General features: G+C 36.9%; 2 protein-coding genes across 3 annotated transcripts; one reads left to right on the top strand and one right to left on the bottom strand.

Moving 5' to 3' along the window:
* Positions 1 to 2,318: 2,318 nt before the first annotated feature.
* Positions 2,319 to 15,656, bottom strand: LOC122637019 (heparan sulfate 2-O-sulfotransferase pipe). Of its 2 annotated transcripts, XM_043828828.1 has the most exons (8): positions 14,710 to 15,656; positions 12,143 to 12,291; positions 7,251 to 7,321; positions 4,367 to 4,573; positions 4,024 to 4,103; positions 3,653 to 3,934; positions 3,352 to 3,506; positions 2,319 to 3,202 (listed from the first exon to the last, which is right to left on the bottom strand). In XM_043828828.1, exons 2-8 carry the CDS (start codon positions 12,201 to 12,203, stop codon positions 3,009 to 3,011), a joined length of 1,050 nt encoding a protein of 349 aa, XP_043684763.1. In that variant the 5' UTR covers positions 12,204 to 12,291; positions 14,710 to 15,656; the 3' UTR covers positions 2,319 to 3,008. The 2 variants fall into 2 exon arrangements, with proteins under 2 accessions (XP_043684763.1, XP_043684762.1); XM_043828827.1 differs by lacking the exon at positions 14,710 to 15,656 and having other exon boundaries at positions 12,143 to 13,081.
* A 2,969-nt stretch (positions 15,657 to 18,625) lies between these two features.
* LOC122637008 (toll-like receptor Tollo) lies at positions 18,626 to 21,597 on the top strand. Its single transcript, XM_043828800.1, has 2 exons — positions 18,626 to 18,768; positions 18,941 to 21,597. The coding sequence occupies exon 2, from the start codon at positions 18,943 to 18,945 to the stop codon at positions 20,845 to 20,847; it is 1,905 nt and encodes a 634-aa protein (XP_043684735.1). The 5' UTR covers positions 18,626 to 18,768; positions 18,941 to 18,942; the 3' UTR covers positions 20,848 to 21,597.
* The last annotated feature ends 330 nt before the right edge of the window (positions 21,598 to 21,927 follow it).

Below are 21,927 nucleotides of genomic sequence, written 5' to 3' on the forward strand. Positions count from 1 at the left end.
ACTACTACTATTACTACTACTACTACTACTACTACTACTACTACTACTATTACTCCTATTATTATTACTACTATTAGTAATATTACTACTGTTACTATTATTATTATGACTAATAACACAACAACAACAACAACAACAATAATAATAAAGAAGAGTAGAAAGAAAGAAAGAAAACACAAAAAAAAGAACGGGGAGGAGGAGAAGAAAATGATAAAAGGTGTTTTTGCGCACGAGTCTAGGAGAGATAAGATTGTAGATTATAATAATATAGCATATTTTTATATCCGTATTTACACGTGTAAGCGCATCTGTCGTACCTCTAGTCCATAGAGCAGTGAGTTTTCGTCCGAAAGGTTCGAGAATTATTCGCTAAGAAATTCGCCAAACGATTTTACTTTTAAACTAACGAATTTGAGAAATCTCTAAAAATAAGACTCGAATCCTATTTGCTCGCTTAATCTTTTAACAAGTATTTTTTTCTTTTCTTTTCTTTTCTTTTCTTTCGTTTCGTTCTTATCTATTTCGTTTGAATATTCGCAACTAATTGCTTTTTTCCTGCAACAACAAAGAAAAGAAAAGTGAAAAAGGAAGAATAAAATGTTGAAACTATTTCTGGCTGTGATCGATTTGGAATGCTTAGACGAGAGATTCAAACGGAGAATTCGAAAGTCAAAAGAGAGGGATTAACCTTTGATTTATCTTTTATGCGTATCCTGTCTTGATGTTAATTACCTACTTTTATCAATTTTAATGAATATTTTATTCATACTGATTAATTACTCTTCTTTCGGTAGATTGAGTTTTTTAGCACTTTTATTTCCTCATCAGATACTTTTATCCGTTTATAATTGACTATAGGCTACACAAATGAGAGGATAATATCGGATCTCGTGTATTATAAAAGCATTGTTAAAATGTCTAATCAATTTTATTGGCATCGATTTTTATCAATTGCGATTCGTGTGTTTCGATGTCATTTAACAAGATCGTAATTGATATTTTATATAAGTATGTAAAGACAAGTGTTATCGATCGGAAGAAAATTAATAATAATCGAGGGAAAAAATTATTGTTAACTCACTATCGTAAATATATATAAGCAAATATAAATATATATGTATATATTTAATCGTTACCGTAACGCGTTTCATCGCGTTAAATCTATTTAACGTGTTACTACTGTAAGAAGTATGTATTACTTATATCTATTAACAAACACGCTTCTCAAGAGAGACTTTTTCAAGAAAGATCTCTTCGTACGGTACCATGAAAAAATAACCTAGCCAAGACTGATTGTGCACTCTGTCCTCCATAACGTTTTACAAGAAAGGATGTATATTTTTGAGTCAAGCATAAATCGAGCGCACGTACTACCTTCAGATAATTTTACAAGATACGCGGGTTCTCGCTACACTCGAATTCAGAAAAATGAAGTTTTCGAATTATATATTTGTTACGACTAGTGTCGATAGATCTTTTCAATTTGTAAAATATATATATATATTTTTTTTCCTTCACTTTTTTTTTCGATCATTATTTTCAATTTGTACGCATATCAGACTTTACATTGCTATTATCGTAAACTGTACTATTTTTGTATAATTTTGATGGAAAATTAATACGTTAATAAAATACTTATTCTTCCCCTCGAGAGATCTTTACTCTTATGGATACATACTTTTTTTCAAACATCGGAAAATCGATCAACGATTTATATTTTTTTTTAAATACAAACATTTGATAAAACGATCTAATTCTGACCGTTGTTGAACCCTTAAGAAATGTGTAATATGTCTGGGGAATTATAACGTTATCTTAAAGATGCGTACACGATAGAGATTTTTATGTACGAACACTGATAAGAAAGAACATTATCCAGAATTAAAATGGATAATATACGTATATACATCATATATATATATATACACATGTATATGCGTGGGTGTGTGGGGGTATATATATATATATATGTATGTATGTATGTATGCATGTATATATGTATATGTATATATCTGTATACTGTATCGTTGTACTATATGCTATTATTAATACAATAGATATTTGATTTATAGCTATTTGATTTTTATTTCATGTTGGTCTCTTAAAAAAGACTTGCTCATCCTTTTACTTTGTAAATGTTTACCTTCTCGTTCAGGAATCATTAACGAAATGTCTGAAATGAATGAATCTTTAAAATTGCAGGCATTTATTATATAAGAGAGAGGGGGAAAGAGAGGGAGAGGGAGAAGGAAAGGGGAGAGAGAGAAAGAGAGAGAGAGAGAGAGAGAGAGAGAGAGAGAGAGAGAGAGAGAACGTAATTAGTAATAGTACAAATGTCGTTTATAATCATCATTTCTCAATAAATCATCAAAAGTTACCCTGTAAAGTTTTGAAACTTTCAACTAATTGCTGATTACGATAATTCTTCTTTGTCAGTCTTTGACAAATTCACCATAAAAAATTTTTGTGGTCGGTGAAGGTGTCAACTAGGAAACATTTTCTAACAATAAGATTTATACGATAACAAATCAAGCGAATTCTTGTCGAGATCGTTCTAATGGAAATCGAGGTATCAAGCAAGCCTTTCACGAACTCTTACGGCAAGTTCTAATAAATATGTATTACTTGATCCACACACACGCACACACACACATTTGCACAACCATATTCACGACTCGAAAATATTCGAGATTCGAAAGAAGTGAAAAGTTGGACAAATCGAACGAGACAAGTTGTAAGTAAAACGACAACGAGATATAACCATGGAACAGAAAAGTAGTTATATACATATGTATTATAAAAAAAAAAGAAAAAAAAAAGAAAAAACAAAAGTATTTACGTATATGGCTAGCATTCGTAAATATCATTTCTGATTTATGACCAGTTGTTGGTCGTTTGTGTGTCTTTTCTTAAAAACAAAGAAAGAAACTAAATCGAACCTGTTGTTATCCCTTTTCAGTGAGAAAATTTATCAAAAGCAAAGAGAAAGAATAATTTTGTTCTCTTCCTTACAAACGATTATTCATTGTGAAATCAGTGTTGGTCAATTTTAACGCTCTCAATTGTCTGTACAGTCGTTGCTTGCAAAACTGATAAAATTCGATCTCACGAGTAAAATTTCTACGAACGATATCCTTTACTTCTTCACTCACCGATGGCTTGAAAAAATTTCGGTTGATACTTGTGAAAGCGTTCGTTTGATCTAAAAAAGAAGCGTGTATATATATATGTGTGTGTGTGTGTGTGTGTGTGTGTGTATATATATATATATATATATATATATATATATATATATATATACACATATATGAAAATATAATTAAATCAAGCATAATTCGTTATAGTATATACCGTGATAGACTTGAGTGGCACCTCGGAAAAATCGAGGTATGTAATTCTCCAGAACAGTAAGGGTAGTGTTCACATCTTCGAGGACACCAACGACCGCATAATGTTTCTCGACTGCAAGCTTGGCACGTTCTAAGGCTCCCACCGTGTTGAAAGGACTTTAAATGGCAAACCTGTTATTATAGCTTTGGAAAGAAGCAGGCGTAACAAGAATAACGCGGAAAAGAACGTATAATATTGTATATCTACTTATGCGTTGTGAACGCGTATTCTCTCATTCGTATGAATTGTTTCAAAGACTCACGTGCACTTTTCGCTGTGTCCGCAAAAGAAAAGTGTCTGTCTACGATGATCACCAATACCTTCGTGTATTTCTCCCTCCAGATAGTGACATTCGCGGTCCTCCTTCAATACACACGTCTCGAAGTCTTTCTTCAGCCAATTCGGATCGGGTAAGGGTAAATCGGGGAAAATTTGCTTTCTCTCGACGTAATACCAGGGTGCTCTAACGTAGTAATACCAAGATATAACTCTTTCAATTGGATCTCGAACTACGTTTATGTAAATTGGTTTCGGTAAATTGAATCTAGAGAAAAAAGGTATGAAAAAATATGAAGTCAAATCTTTTGCCAAGATATTCAAACGAATTTTTCATTTTGTTCATCGTCGACTCACTTGGTAAAATTCGTGAAGCACACGTGTTTCACATAGACCGATGGTTCGGGAAAACTGCTAACCACTCTGGCAAGTTGAAGCTATGAAAATAAAAAATGGAAAGGCGTTATTGTTGATAAATGCTTACATTTTTATTATTTTTTCAAAGCACACCCCTCTCGCTCGCTCATTCTCTCTCTCTCTCTCTCTCTCTCTCTCTCTCTCTCTCTCTCACTCTGTCTCTCTCTCTATCCATCCGTCCATCTATGCAAGCACGTACCGTTCAATCAATTACTGACAATTACTGTTCACTTGAAAGGATTCGCGGTAATCGAGTGGAATTGCTAGTACAAAGGCGTCGTACCTGTTCGATCGGGATGAGACGTATCGTTTCGACTTTTTGAACGCGATCTCTATTGAAGGAAAAGCCGTTCCTCATGGAAAGCCTTCTTAATAGTTCCATGAACGTCTGGGAACCAACTTTCGGTACACGATTAAAGAAAAGCACCAATCTCTCAGCTTCCTTTGTGTTGTTCAGCCCATCGACATCGAGAAGGTCCGCTTCTTCGTACTGAAAATAACAAACTTTCTTAAATCGAGAAACATTGTTTCTTCGACTTTCTATTCGCAGTTGGAGAAATGAAACTTGAAAGTAATCGCAAAGCATGATAATTCAATTAGGCCAATGTATCGTTTTCCTTTCTTTCTTTTTGTATTTTTTTTTTTTCGCATTGGTACATTGTCTCATGAAAATTCCTTTTGTTTCGCTCGATTGATTCAAGCGCGATTCGTCGCGTCAAAATTCTATCGACTCCACAAGCGAATGCGTTGGGTTACGAAAGTTTGAGTTAACCTTCGCCGAAAGAGACACGTTTGTTGATGTTAGAACGATAACGCGATAAGAGGAGAGCTCTTTCAGTCGCGTGAAATGATTCAGTTTCAGGAACGATTTTGGAAAGAAAAAGATTTACGAGGCATCCTCGTCCATCATACATCTTTGTCTAATGTTTTTCTGAAACATTATTTTTTATTCTTACTTTGAAAAATTAAACATCATGTAATTTGGACATCGTATCACGATTGACTCTTGTTAATAGATACGATACGATACTATACAATATATTCGTACCGTATACATAGTTTACATACATAGGTGCGATCACGACGCGGCACGTCGAACTCGCAAAGCTCTTTCAGCTTGAATAAAAAAAAAGAAAGAGAAAGAGAAAGAAGACCGAGTCCATTTGTGGTAAGCCCAGAGACGAGTAACAACACAGTATGCAGTCACTTCCTGAAAAGTCCGAAGCATCTGGCAGATCTACCGATCGGTCAACGTACTCGATGCCGATCATAAGGAAGTACATTCCCGATGCGTGTCTTATGTTAGTTGCATTTTACCAGGTACACATACTTGTTACCATTCGACAATTCTCAAGTCATTCTTTTGATCTAACCGAATGCAACGTATCGCGATGACAGAAGAAACGCGTAGAAATAGAAAAAATCGTGAACGACAGCGAAGATCTTTGGTGCAAATCGAGACGCAATTAGGAGTAAATTCTCAAGACAAATTGCGTCATTAATCGGACCATATCTTCATCGCGATTACACGTTAACCTCATTGCACGGTACGTCGCATACGTTCTATACAGGCTAATACGCAATACGTGATACTCTCTGTAAATCTTATTAAAAATTTTATTACGTAGTACCTAACGACATATCTATTTTGGAATTTCTTTAAAGATATCGTAAAGGTCTTTACTTCATCCAAATAAAAATACTCTTCGCGAGGTGAAACGATCGATCTTCATTGACCTTGATCATTCCGATCAATCTGATATTTTCCAGGTAGATATTTTCTGAGAACTTCTTACAAGTACATCTCTCTTTCTAAAATGAGCAGCTACTTTCGCGTATCGAACCAATTACTTTCCAATTAATTGTGACCCGATAGATCACGGTTATGGCTACTCGTTGAGTCGATCCTTGCTCTTAGTTGCTCGAACGAAAGTGTATCTTCGTAAAAAGCCTAGAAAGGCATACGTTCTTTTATTAGAAAGAACTATTATGCCATTGAAAGGCATAAACGCAAACTCGAATTTGTTACAAGTCGAGAAATTTTTCTCACAACGAGAGAATCCCGAGCGAATGAATTATTTCCAATTACAGTGCGAATCTACTCGTATGCTGAATAGCGCAGCGCGAGTAAAACGAAGTGAACGACGATTTTGTATTTCGAGACGGCGTCTGGCAGCTACCTCCTCTCGATCGCTTTCACCGTAAATTATCGTAAATGATTTTCGTGCGTCATGCTACTTTACGTTAGAGCCACATCTTTTATCTAACCTTAACTTTGTCTCGGAGAAAGAGATACTCTTGAAAATTTCAAGTACACGATCAATGAAATATACTTATGATTCATTATTAGTTTCGTCAAATCGAAAATTTAACCGATACTGAAAACTTTTCTACATACCGAATACGATATCTATTACAGACATTTTAAATTCTAACAAAAGAAACAAAAGTATTACTCGTTAAGTATCAAGTATTATATATCTGAAAGACTCTTTGGTCCACGGCCATCGTCGTGCTCTACTTATTACCCGCTTTTTCGCTAAAGTCTTCAACATGCGCAAACCAGCTACGGTCGATAATTACACCCGTAGATGCATTTTAACGACGATCTCTAACGAACTTTACGAGTCTAGACGATCAACTAGGCGAACTTTCGAAATAATTCTATATCTTTTCTACCTCTTTTACCTCGACCTTCCTTAAGAATTATCGTTTTGCCTATCTTACTTGGGATCCTTATTTTCTTTCTTCTATTAGCATTCGTTTTCTTCTTAAGATGAACGATAAGAATGTGCCGAAATAAATTTAGAAAAAGGCATAGTCGGTCGAACGTTTTACGGACACACTGAAATACGAGTCGCATCGAATTATTCGACAGTATATATCTAGTCGATCGAGTGCATCCAACAGTATATTTATAAGAAAATATTTCCCGTTATACCCTGACACTATTTACATCATTTACGTAGACAAAGTTTAATGAGTTATGCCTATCGAGTGATTCCTGACTATCGGATGATTTCATTCGAGTAAGAAAAAGAAAAAAAAAACGAATTATATGCACGAGATGATCGATTTACGTTATGGAACACGATTATTATTTCCATTAGAAAAGGATTCTTCTTTCTCCTTTTTCTCTTTCTTTTATACTTTAAATAAAATATTACCTTCTCTCTAACGTGCTGTAAGCTCGAATAATGATCGTTCCCGCTCTGTGTAGATTCCGTTTGAACTCCTTCTGAAAGCAGAGAAACATCGGATCGTTAAGAAATGCAACGAGTAACTGCATCGTCCACTTTTCTGACATCGCTCGATATCGGCAAGAAGAACGACGAACGAGAGATCATCGTTCAGGAAAGTTGGAATAAAAAAGAAAGAGGAATTGTCGGAGAAAGGGAGCGACAGCAACCAATCAGGGAGGTAGGGAGAAAGAGAGAGAGAGAGAGAGAGAGAGAGAGAGAGAGAGAGAGAGAGAGAGAGAGAGAGAGAGAGAGGATTGAAAAATATTTATTGCCCCAAAGCAATTGGTATTTTTTTTTCTCTCGTCCTTTTTCCTTTCCATTATATTCCTACAGAGCAATCAAGTCGGTAACTTTCTAGGTGATCAAGATTTGCATGGTTGCTCTTCAATTCCTTCTCGCAACATCCTCCATTATTATTTCTGAAATCTCCTAATGATATGCACGACCAATTTATCTTTGAAATATTATCTCTTTTATTTTTTTTTTTTTTTTTTTATCATGTCAAAATACAAGTTCAAACTTTCTTTCGTGTTCTTCCTGATTTATATTCAGAGAAAATATACATTGGCGTAATACATAACTTCCTTTTCTTAATTTTACGAAAAAGGAAGAGAGAGAGAGAGAGAAGAAAAGAGTCACTAGTTTGTTCCATTTAGACGAAATTTTTATACGATTTTACACGAAACAATGTAACAAGAAGAGTAAGATATTTGCAATTTTAAGTAGTTGCGGAATTGTCAACCTTGCTTCTGCCAGAGTTTAAATGATACGAATGAAAATCTATATATACATATATTCGTATGTACCTACTATAAATTGTACGTGTACGTCTGTTAAGAAGGCTCTCCGTTTGCCTTTAAAAGAAGCTAGTTTAAGTCGGACTATTCCTCGTAAGGTTCGCATATCGTTGATCTTGACCGAGATTCGTGCTGACCATTCCAGTTATAATCGTGCACGGAATCGTAGAAAGGATCTACGGTGTCTAATCATTGGGATTCTCCTCTTAATATAAATCGCACATCGGAATTATCTTCTGACTTTTGAGTTTAATCTCTTTCCCACTCTGAGAATAAAAAACAGGGTAAGTAAGAGGATCTGACAATGCAAATAAGAGAAATAAATTTGGGTAAATTTCATCTTAATCTTAAACAAATCGCTAATACGTCTGCGAGCACGCATAATTTAAATCGAATCGTCGAAATTCTATTCGACCGACATATGATAATCGACAATACGATTTGTGTTAATTTCAGTGAAAGGATTTCAAGATCGAAAGTTGGATGTCTCTAAATTTATACGATCGTACAGATACAACGATAAAACGAACGTATTGTGTTCGTAATTAAAGATGGTATGTAGAGATGTTCGAGTCCGACACATAACAGTTCGCTTAACTAAATACTTTTGATTCTTACTAATAAATGTAAATCGATTTGATGATTTTCAAATCTCTCTAACGTTTGTCATATTATATCGAATAATGTTAAATTTTTCAAACGATTAATTTTACAATGATTTTGCAAAAGACGAATTTAAATTGAAAATAATCGTCATTTAGAAAAGTATTAATTTGAACGAATCTAGAACAGGTGAACGACTAACAGTACAATCGTATTCAAAAGATATAACATCAGGTAATAGATATATCCAAATAGTTTGAACCCAATTGTAATCGAATCGAGTCGACCGAAAGAGCTGACGGGTGTGCATGCTGCTGCACATACGTGGACTGGACCGACGACCTTTTACTCTCTTTTTAGTCGACCGATGGTCGGTCAGGCGAGAGAGAGAGAGAGAGAGAGAGAGAGAGAGAGAGAGAGAGAGAGAGAGAGAGAGAGAGAGAGCCCTACTGACCCAGAAGTCGTGAAAGCGATGTATCCATAGAAACGGTCCTCGCGTGCGTGCGCATTATATATTACTTGCTTACAACTGATGACACTGATACTTTCTCGCAAGCAGAGACAGTGTCGTGTGTTTAATTGTCCTCGGTGAACTTGCGCGTGCGCATATCTTCATGACCTTTCTCAAAAGTGGAACCAAGAGAGTTTCGATCGATCCATTTCACGAAAGATCTTCGCGTTTCCAGTCGGCCGAAGAAGCAAACATTTTTGTCGATTCTTCGGGTGAACGGAAAAAGAAGAAGGAGAAGAAGAAGAAAAAGAAGAAGAAGGAGAAAAAGAAGAACAAATCAAATTAATAATCTATTGCTGAGAGTCGAATCTTATATGACTACGCGTGAATTATCAAACTCTTTAAGGAGACTTTTCGAATGATCGGTCTTGAATTTCTCTTGAGAAAGAGAGCTTTTGTGCTCCATCACCGTGACCTACATTTTACAATCCTTTTCGATTACGAATTACGGACAAAAAGGAAAGCTCCGCTCGCTGCACTAAGAATTTGGCAAACAGGCCAAGTTGCGTAAATCAAAATTTGCTCGCGACGGTAAAAGAATTTCTATAACATTTTTCTTTTTATGTCGTTAAAGTATCTTATCTAATTTATTTACCTATCGTATCATAGAGAATTTTCTAGATTAGACAGAGGATTCTATATACGTTCTATAACTTATAGTAAGCACGAGGGTCACGCTCGGTATTTAGCATATAGAACAAAATTTACAATTCTTTCTTCGAATCGAAATAACCATCGACCTCAATCGAAAGCCGGACGTTCCACTCTCCTATATTCTAAGATACAAACACCTTGTTGGATCGTTCGATCTTTGCTTTGATCTGTTCGAAATCACGCACGTGTCAACGGACTCGATCAAAGAATTATTTTAATTTACTCTCTAGATCATGCTTCAAACATACATATATTATATATGCTATAACGCGAGTCACACAAGTGCTAGTAATTTCTCTGGCAATAAGTAGGTTAAATCTTGGCGTATCGGATTTGTTCCAGTTTCATCATTTCCATGAGATGGAGAATTTTCGATAAGTTTGTGCCGTTAGACCCATAAAATCCTAGCTTAGGTTTATCATCGAAATATTTCAATGGAAAGTATTCATCGCGAACTCGAAACGACGTATTCCTGTAATATAATAGATATAGATATTTTGATATTAAATGTTAAAATCCCTATCACATTCTCTCCAAGTTTTGCAACGAGATACAAAGATAAAGCTTCTATGGTACGCTAATAATTAAATCGAAAGAAGCAACCAATTTCGAATTACAATAAAGAATTAGACGGCAAGACAATAGCTTACCAAGACTAGGTCGTTTGAACGTGCAGAAAGCAAGGTAGATCTCAACGTAATAGCACATAACGAAGATGTACCTAATTGCTAATTAAAACGGCGAGCTATCGGTAGTCGCGGTCGTAAATAGAGGCCGAACGTTTGCTCTAACTGTAACGTCGCTAATACCTACCTAGGAGAACGGCGAAAGAATGATTTGCATTCACGATACTATTAATTGCATCGATCCGAGGAGCTAACCAGGTGAGATCGGAATTTTATTCCGATCCGAGGAAAATCGTTCTCAAGGAAGAAACGTGGATCATCGTAAAGAGAACGTGACGGTTATGATGAATACCCATTTTCTGATCGAATATCGTTTAAACCGGTACGGAAGAGTCGAAAGATGCGTTTATCGATCGTGAAACGTTTCCTGTGAAAGCCTTTCCTTTTAGAAAGAGACATCCAACAGGTACATGCGGGTTCACTTACCCGTACCCGCACCTATATCCCTCTTCACGGACCTACCTACTGTATAGATGTGGATGTATGTGTGCAATGGAAGTAGGTATAGGTAAGTATCGTGGGTGTGGTGCATGCCCGTTTTTTTCTCTTTTAATTTATAGCAGACTCGTTACTTTCACCAGCGTCATACTTAAGTATAATATATACATGTATGGTAAGAGCATACGGATTCAATGAGAGAATTTACGGTGCCAAGTAAACGTTCTATCGATCTCGATCGTGTTTATCGTTGTATTTTCCGTTTTCTCACGAGGAATTGGCACAAAGTTGACGAATAGGTGATCACTCGTTAGGAACGTGCGAGAGATTTATGCGTGTACATTATGTTAATAAAATGCCACGTAATCTGCTAATAAATTCAACGCGGGACTCTTCCCAGGGAATCGCGAAGGAGTCGCGGAAGGAGTTAGCAAAACTAGTTTGACGACATATCACGCTATGTAGAAAAGACCAAAAGATAATAATAAATAAAAAACGAGGCATCTAGTCGTCCAGCGATCGATATCACGATCGAAAAATTGCAAAGGTCGGAGACGGGGAAAAGCTCTTCCTCCTCTGCAATATTCTCGTTTAATAACAATAAGTAGATAATGTCTCTTAAATCGATCTAACGGATGCGTCGATTCTTCATCGTCGACGATATAACATTTATACCGTTCACTTGCATAACTCGAAAGCAGGATATTACGGATTTACGTTATCTTGGTTCTAGTTCTACTGCTCGAACAGTTTCTCCTTTTTGTTTTTCGTTTCTTTAGAAAAATAAAAAAAGCACACGAACAAATGAAGCAGCACGAAGAAGACCCAAAGGCACGCGGTAAGGGGACTCGCGAGCAGCGTCCCTTGAACTTGTCGAGTCCTTCGTACGTTCACTCTCACACCTTGACCTTCCCCAAGTGGGAACTCGCGCTTACTACTATTCATCGAGACTGCAGAACGGCGCGTCGGCATCGCCTGTAGAGACACGGGCACGCTGCGCGAGTGTCGATGCATGATTCAAATCACTCGTTTTAAAATATCTATGTGTTTTTCTCCGGCCAAATCGATACCAATCGAATATTTCCACGCGTGCGACGTCTAATACTTGGATCTTATGAAAATACTCACCAGAAAAAAGTTGTTTACCCGAGAAAAGCTCATCCTCGGCCGGCTGCAAACGTACCTCCATTTTTCGAAGACGCGAGTGAAGCTCTCTCGTGTGTAAAAAAAGAAAAAGCGTAGAAGAGATAGCCACCAGGGCGATAAGCTCGATAGTTCTGCAATCAAAGGAAACAGTGAACAAGTAACATTTTATATTTTGATTCTCAAGGTAGCTACAAGTATCTATAGGTGTATGCGATTTCTCAAGCACGTCGACTTAAAATTCTTAAAGTATCCCTCGCAACTAATGTATTATTATCTTGTATCAGGTACACGTACATTTAGGAACGTGCTTGAGAAACTTGGCTGTCTGTGGTAAATTACAAGATAATTTTGCGAGATACTTTTTATTATGCTCCTAAGATGAATCCAATGTAAGAGGTACTTATTTGCTCGTGAAATATCACTTTATTACGCAAAAGGATTAATAACGAGTAACGAAAAATAGGAGGAATTAAATGCGATCGTTTTACTTATTTCAATACGCGTACTCTACGTTTGGACACACAGGCGCGTAAACACGTACATAATTATGGCATTCTAGTGCGGTCGAAGGTTACTCTTTTGGATGTATTTCGATGAAGGAGAGATATCGTTGCTTTCGAGTTGTTCCTAGAGAGGAACATTGCGATCTATCTGCGATACCTATCTACGGAGTATGAACGAAGTACGATAAAGTTCTTCTTCCTTGAAATTCAGATCTAGAGGCTTCGTCACGTTGAGACGACCGTGACGTATCGACCACGAAACATTGGAAAGTTCATCTTTCTTCGCCGTGTCATTAACGTTATTGCGACTTGACTTTCAAGTCCCTTAGTAGGTACTACTCGTTCGATAGAGGATACTGTTTTATTATAACGGTGAAGTGCACGATAAAGAAAAGAAAGGAAAAGAAAGGAAAAGAAACGTGGATACGTGATATTCTACCCACACATACAAATCTGTGTGTGTGTGTCGTTCGTTTCCGCAACATCACGCTATTACGAAGCTTCATTATCGAGAGGAGAAAGGCACGAAGAAGGTGAGAATAATTATAAAATCGTGGCGCAAAGTTAACGTTTCCGAGATAATCACGCGCAACTGCGAAATTCTTCTTCTCTGAATTTTCCGATTAGAAGACGAAAGGCGAAACCTTCATCAAGATTTGTCAGAGTTTCCGACTCGACCGATCAGAACTATCGTGCGTATCGGTCAATTGAAAGAGGGTCTCTCTCTCTCTCTCTCTCGTAGTTCCCAGAGATTAAATTCCGAGTCGATACATGAATCTTTTCTTCCGGAGACGAAGAACGTATTAATTGCGCTAATTAAAACGAAAAAATTTTACGAATTTTTACAAAGACCTAAATAATCCTAAATAAAAACAGATCTTTTATTATAATTCTTGTAATAGCTATAATTGTAATACTTATAATTTTATAGACAATATTTATCAACTAGAGATATACCTGTTTACATATATGTTTGGGTGCTTGCGACACGCAATACTTGTACGCGTAATTTAATACTCATTGGTCGCGGCTCGTGCAATGCAGCTTGTTAACACCGCGAGGGGTTGGCCCATAAATGAAACAAAGTAAGCAAATCTTTCGTCGACTTGTCTTCCTCCATGGTATTATTAATGAAACGACACTCCGAATGATATTATCTTTTTCCTTGTGTGCCTTTAAAAGGAAAAAATTTTTCATTCGATAAGAGAGAGAGAGAGAGAGAGAGAGAGAGAGAGAGAGAGAGAGAGAGAGAGAAGAGTTTTCAAGACACGGACGACAAAGAAGAAGAGTTACGTATAAAAAAAAGGAATCCTCCGGAAAAGAAATCGAGAAACGAACGGTATCGGTCGGAGTAGTGTCAACGACACAAGGAGAAAGGAACCGTAAGGTAGGAGGCACGCGTACCTACACCGTAACGGTGTACATAAAAGAGGAATAGAGACAAAAGTACATAGACACGTAAGGTCGGAGACGCTTCTAAAGAACAACTGACGAGGTTCTTCGGAAAAGCGATTTCCATCCCATCGTGAAAATGAAAAGGATCAAATACATATCTCGGCGATTCCGTTGATCCGTGAGTGCTGCCGCTTGCCCGTATACGAGTGAATTATTTAAATCCGCATAATCTGTATAGCGCGTTTATAATTTATGGGCCGTCAATTTATTCTCAAAGTTTTCTTTATAAGTAATATTCGATACATCGAGCTCCGGTTATATTTTTTGTTATTATCATTATTATTACCTTCTCCAGGTGGAATCGATTCGGACATACGATATCAAAGTTTTTCAAGTTCTCTCTTGCGCAAGAGCGCATCGATACCGTTCGATAACTGTCTAGAGGCCAAACTTGATCTCTATTTCGAGACACTACACGAGTATAGAGACGATCGTTCGATCGTTCGATCGTTCTCACGCGGCATATGTTGCGGTGTCTCTCACTCTCTAGGCGTGACACGAGACGCGTATAAAGAGATTCTACGATCGGATTCTAAGTTTATAAGGAAAAGAAATAAGTAAATGCCGATGGCGTTATTGTCCGATGCGTATCGTTGATCTTGCTCGTAGCCGCTCCTTTTATTGTAGCGAGAGCCTGCGCGCACGGTAAACAGTGGTTCGCTTGTATATCTTTGAAATATAGCGGCTAGTCCGAGATAGTTATCTAGGTCTCGCGATCAGACGCGAGAAGGAAGAAGAGGACTCGAAATGCAGTAGACCGACACGCTTGTCGCATGCCTTGTAAACAGCTTGGCTGTTATGAAAAAATAACAGCCTGATGTTACCATTCGATGTGCATTCCGATTTCACCTCTTTCCTTCGCCTTCACTCCTTTCTTCTCTTCCTCCTTATTTTTTGATATTATAGATACGTTATATATTATTTATAACCAAGTAACTTTATAACGACATATTATATACTATGCATTTAAAGTTTAATTATTATTATAATATTTAACAATATGCACGTTATCGTTTTCGAGTCAAAGAATGCAAAGGAAATTTGATTCTTCAAGCTCCCGTAAAATTGATAACGAGCAGGTTGCATGATTTCGCGATAGTCGACAATTATGCCAAAAGTCAGGCATGCAGAAAAGCACCGAGAGCTCCGCTAATGACAACCTTGTTACACGCGATTAACGCACGAGGAATTGATCGAATCCATCGTATTCCCTCAATTTATCTCATCGACTTTCGCTTTCCTCGTCCGGTCCTTTCTTTTTTTCAATGATCTTTACATAGAAAGTTCTTTTTCTTTGTGATATAAATTTTGCTCGGTTATTTAATTACGCATTTTTACGATTTTTACGATTTTTACGCACGAGGGTGAATAACATTTTTCTTCTTCGAAGAAACCAAAAAAGAAAATAGAGACAGACATAGACGGTACGAATATTACTCATCTTACACATATTCTCTCAAACAGTTACTTAGACTGTTTCTAAAAAAAAATGATTATCATTATTTATACAAGGACGAGACCAGATGAAACTTATCTTTACTTACCTCTTAGGAACGACTACTCGCCTTTGTCTCCACATATTGTTCTTCGGCATCTTCTTCGATCCTCGAGATTCTCAAAGAAATATTAAGAGACAACCAAGTCCTCCTTAAACGGTGTCAACGATCGGAACTTAAAACTCTCGGCGATCCAACCAGTAATTTATCAGCTTCGCGATCGACGAATTTCCACCGATCATACTTCGTTTACTGGCGACCGCGCTCTTTCGCCATCGGTATTAACATGTCTGGCTCGCAAGAAATGTCCTTCATAAACGATTACAATGATCACTTTGGTGGAATCATTCAAAGTTCTTCGTCGAATATATGCAGGTATCTGCCCTCTTCCTCACGAACGAAGTCTGCTTTCGTACATCTTCGAGGTTCACTGTTTTTCTTTATCAATGCTCAAATCAATGGATCGCGAAGAACATTTTTTCAATCGTTCGTATACATCCGATATTCGAGTCGACCTTGATCAACAATAGAGATTTCGAAACAATAGAAAACGCGATAATTCACGGCGGATTGAATCCACGCTAGGAAGAACAAACGGAAACATCCGACTGGTCTGGTGGCCGGGACGCGACTGAGTTTCGTCTCCACTCTGCGATCAGGACAGTGCCTCGCACGATGCCACCTGCGCATTCTGATTTTCTGGACTCCTTTTATCGATCTGAATTCAGAATCAGAATTCGCTACATAATACTTTTTTATCTGTAACAGAAAGTTGATACAACTTGAAAAATACAATATAATTATTCGAAAGAAGTCGATTATTAAGATTTTCATCACTTTTTTTCTATTTTTCCTATTACTCTATTTTCTTTTAATTTTTTTCTCCTTTTTCTCTTTCTTAGATTAACCCGTTAATGCATACCTCCAATTTGCCAAGATATCTATGATGAATCTTTTGAAAACTGTTTTTTTGCTGTCTCTCAATTCCATTTCCTTCTCTCCCACTTTCTTTTATTCTCTTTTTTTTACTCGCAAATCTGAAATATAACTTAAATAAAGTCTAAATATAACTGAAATAAAATTTAAATTAGAGCTCTTCTACTCGTACTTTAATGGAAGAGGAAGACAAAAGGAAAGAAGAAGGAAGGGTTCCTCGGTAGTAAGAACGTTGTTTCGTCGAGACGAGCAGTTTTCTCTAAACTGTCAACTCACTAGCTCGATCTTCGACATCTTTGATAAAGACGAATCGTCTTTTTCGTTTACTTTAGAGTTCGTTAATTGTAAGTCTATCGAAAATGAAGACTCATGATCATTTCATCTTGATCAACTTTTTCCATTTCGAATAAATATTATTATTAATTGACCGCACACTAAATATTATTCAATACCAATTTAATGATCCAATTAAATAGAGGGCAAGGGCGAGAGAGAGAGAGAGAGAGAGAGAGAGAGAGAGAGAGAAGAATCGAAGGATATCCTGCTTTCTCGTGTCAGTGAGAGTGAAAACCAAATGATGTATTTGCTTTTTCATTACGATTCAATTTCATGATGAGATTAGCTTCCCCAGAATTCATGTGTTAGATATCTATGCAACAAGTTTTTAAATCAAAGTCATTTCGAAGACAATAAACCAAGACAAGTGGCTTGAAATGTATGTCAAGATTGCTTGCCGAGATTAATCTTTAGTGATTATGATAATTGTATAACAAAAATCTCATCGCACAGTGTTAATCGCAATGTAATCATTTAATAATCGAATACATTACAACGTGAGGTAATACGTCAAAGAAAGATGAAATTGTTATTATAGAAATTCAAAGGAATGACGAACGCTTGAATAGTTCTCCTCAAATGCTACGATACACGATATTGCTCCGACGTATGTAATAAATATGATATTTAGAGATAGTTTTCTACGGTGTCTTCTTTTCGTTACCGGAAGTACAATGACCTTAGGAGAAGATTACACGAGAAAGAAACGAGAACGCAGAGGAAAAAAGAATCACATTCAACAAATGCATTCTTACATTTTCGTACGTTTGCACGTTCGTCTAATATAACGTAGAAAAATCTCGAATCTATCTTGAACTTGGATCCTTTAAAACGTCTAACGTAACATTTATGTGTCATTCACGACGAATATCGAACAAGTTGATTAGCACTCAATATCGTCTTTCCGTCTTATTTCGACAAGTTTGCTTATATTTATTAATATTTCACACATATTCGTTCAACGATTCGCCGCTATCTTTCATAAGACTTTCTTCTTTTCTGACACCTACGAAAAAAGATAAGAGTTACTAAACGTGTAAAATATAGATTACCTAACGCCGAATCTTTTATGAATAATTCCATTGGATTATAATCTAAAGCGTATTTATGTGTATCTTTCTAAAAGAGTCGAATACGCAACAGAGTCGCTTGTTATCGCCTATGATGACGAGCTTCGCGCTCGATGCACGATCGAGCAACAGGAAGAAGAAAGAAGAGACCTAGAGAGAAGAGGAAGAGGAGGAAGGGAGGGGATGGAATGGGATGGGAAAGGAAAAGGTCTTTGCACCTTGCGGCTCTTGACGAAGGGGCAAGATACGCGACGAGAATCGATTTACAAAATGTCATCGACGAGAAGAAACAAGGAGGAAAAAGACGAAAAAAGATAAAGGAGTCCTTTCGAGGTCCTGGCTGGATCAGAAGATTCCGAAAAGACACACAGAAATATCTTTTTCGTTCTTCTCTTCCTTCGATTCATTCGTCGAATGTTCTCTCGTTACGCGGTTTGCTTTCCTCAAACTTATGTTTCCTCATCTTCTAAATAAACTCCCACCATTCGCCAATTGTACTCACCACCACTCTTCTCCTTCGCATATCTACGAAAACGTCTACGTTTGTTTAATGGTTTATGCGCGCATATATAAAAGCGTACAAGACCTGTTCTCGCGTCTTCCTCGGTATTATCTTATCCCTGTCGGACAGAACAAGAACTAGAGACCAGATCCTTCCTTTGGATTTGCTCACCCTGAGCCAAAAATAGAAAAGCCTGCCAGTCTCTATTCGTCTTCTTCATCGAGCGGAACAACGCGAGCTGATTCCTCTTCCTCCGCATTGTCCCTCCATCGGATTTTTTAGCAACTCTGAAAAAGAATATTTTTAAACGGTAAGTTCTATAATAAACATTCTATATACGTCTTTGTACGCATCGATTTGTTTTAATAAAAAAAATTTGTTTTAATAAGAGAGACTGTTCGGTTGACAACGCATGATGGAAAATTGGAAAAAACAACAAGTTTGCGATATAAAGTTCTAAGATCGTTTCTTATCTTTTATAGATATGCGCTTTTTCATTTTCATCCTACCGCTGGTGGCAGCGATTCCGTTAAAAAGTATCGATAAGAAATATGATCTGGGCATCGAGGATGGAAAGTTGAAATATGTGAAATTCATCGAACCAAGCGACACCGTTGACCTCTCGAATCTCGGACTGAACACGCTCGACAGATATGCCTTCGAGTACATTACGAACGTGAAAACATTGAATTTGGCTGATAATTCCCTGAGAAATTTACCCCACTTTATCTTCTCGAACCTGACTAAGTTGGAGAATTTATCTCTGGCTAGAAACGAAATCGACAATGTTGAAAATCTTTTCGTCGGATTGGAAAATCTTAATCAATTGGACATATCTTACAATCCGATTTCTCATCTTCGACAGGGACATCTTTTTGGTTTGAGCAAATCTACCGAGATTTTGACCGAGGGTAACATCCTTTGGAGCATCAATACGGACGTTTTCGCAAATTTGTTTCTAAAGAAAGAAAGCGAAAAGAAAGATGGATATTCGTCGAAAATCGATGACAACGAGAGAGAGAGTTTGACGGAAGCGAGCGATAGGAAAGTCCGAGAAATAGAGTTGAAACAGGAAAACGTGATTTTCCAAAAGTATCGGAGAGATATCGGCGGCCAACTTGGGGAAAATCCCAGAGCGAAGCTCTGCATGACCGATGACGGTGTCGTAACGTCCGTCAGCGGTATCGATGATAACGAAACTTTGGAAGGAGGATGTCGAGAGGTGACCTTCGACCGTAATAAGGGACAACTCGAACTTCGTGGTATGACTATTAAATCCTTCCGAGAAGGTTGGTACCAGATCCGTTCCTTTCCGGTTAATTCCATTGATTTATCCGACAACGAAATTACCGAGATTACAAAGGAAGTACTCAATGATCTACCAATGAGCGTAGAGTATGTCAATCTAGCCGCCAACAGGATTAATCATTTGTGGAAGGACGTGATAGAAAATCGATATTTGAAGAGGCTTAATTTCAAGGCTAACTCCATCAACAACATCGAAAGTAATAGTTTGAATAAAACTAATCTGGAGGGCCTTTATCTCGCGGACAATCAACTTGACGATCTCGATTTTCTTCATACTTTGCCGTCGAGATTAACCCAACTCATTTTGACCAGTAATCAAATCGCCTCCATCAACCGTGGTGCCTTCTCGAGTCTAAAACATTTGACTTATCTAAATATGGGCAATAATAAGATCACTAAACTGCAAAACAACGCTTTCGAGGGCCAAGAAAACCTTCCGGTACTAATATTAACTAGAAATCGCATCGCCGAGATCGAACCAAAAGCCTTCTCGGATTTGAAAATGTTAACGACGCTCTATCTTTATCAGAACCTTATCAGCAAACTCGATAGAAATACGTTTACTGACCTTACCAAACTCCAAGACTTGAATCTCATCTCGAACAAGTTTACGATTATATCCGAAGAAACCTTTCCTCTTTTGCCAAAATCTCTCATGTCCTTGAATCTCGATGGCAATGAAATAAAAAGCTTGGAGAAAGGTAGCTTCGTCGATGCGCCACGAAACTCTTTATCCTTAAACGAAAATCAAATATCATACATTGACAAGGGTGCTTTTAAACTTTCGAATCTTCATGATTTGTACTTGAACAACAATAGCCTTACCACCATCGATGGCGATAGTTATCAAGGTTTACCTCGACTACGACATCTTTCTCTTTCCGGCAATCAAATTTCAAACATCGAAAAAGGCTCTTGTAAGAATCTTGCCAGTTTACATATCTTGAACATCTCCGATAATCCCTTCCAAAGTCTCAAAAATGGAGCCCTTTATGGTTTGACCATTGATAAAGGCACCTTTCTCTACATTTATGGCAATCGATTGAAGTCTATACAAAGTGGTATGTTCGAGGACGCTTAAACGTGTTCACATTACGAGTGTGCTGAAATAGTTTCGATTCGGAGATGGCACTAGCTCGTCGTTTAATTACCTCGCTTTAAACAGAGTTTACGCTCTTAAACGATCGATTGCGAATGGTTAAAGTTTCATCGCAACGGGGTATACGTACGCATTACGATATATATACACACACGCGCAAAGATATGTATGTGCGTGTGCGCGCGTGTGTGTGTACATACATATGCATATCTTTACATTTCCTATCGATTCTACGTTAACAAGAAGAAATGTTAGAAATAAATTGACAAACATAAATATCTACGATATTCTCGTTCTAGCGTCGATCAATTAAAAATGTTGACCTTACTAGAAATACGAACGCAGCTTCTCTTATTTCGACGTAGAATTTACGACAAGTTTTGCAACAACTTCCGCATTCTTCGAACGTGTATTTTGGTATAAAAGTTAAGCAATCCATTTCTTTACTAAATAAAACTTTACTAATAAAAATAAAAGATGTTGTCGTCATGCAAGAATAATAATCTCGTATAAATAAATGCTTTGAAATACTCTATGCACCGCAACTTTGGAGTATCCAAAAAAATTCTGTAACTCAATCCGTTCCGCTCTAATTTCATGTTTAGAATGTGAGAACGAACGCATGATATCGGATAAGATCGTTTGAACTTGCTCTACAATTAGGAAAAAAAAAAAAATACTGACTTGGTTAATCATGTTTTACGTAATAAAGGTAAGTACAATAAACACATATTTAATATAGTTTAAAATCGTGAAAATTACCACTAAATTTATGATAAAAACTAAAATATACAAGTTACAAGAGTTTTTCTCTATCCTCTACCTAAATCATACTTAATCAATAATTAAGAAAGATAATAGATATATATTAAAATTCGGTAAAATGTCACAATAAATGTCTATCTATATAAATGCCATTTTGAATACGAATTTGCGTTTACAACAACTACTACTACTACTACTATCTAAGTAATAAAATATTGAAAAATATATTTCATATTTTAAGATCTAGTTGAATTAATTTGCGTTGTTATCGAGTATAATTAATAAATAAGTGTCGTT

The sequence above is a fragment of the Vespula pensylvanica genome, chromosome 24 (genome assembly GCF_014466175.1).
Source record: "Vespula pensylvanica isolate Volc-1 chromosome 24, ASM1446617v1, whole genome shotgun sequence".
In the NCBI taxonomy this organism is placed as follows: domain Eukaryota; kingdom Metazoa; phylum Arthropoda; class Insecta; order Hymenoptera; family Vespidae; genus Vespula; species Vespula pensylvanica.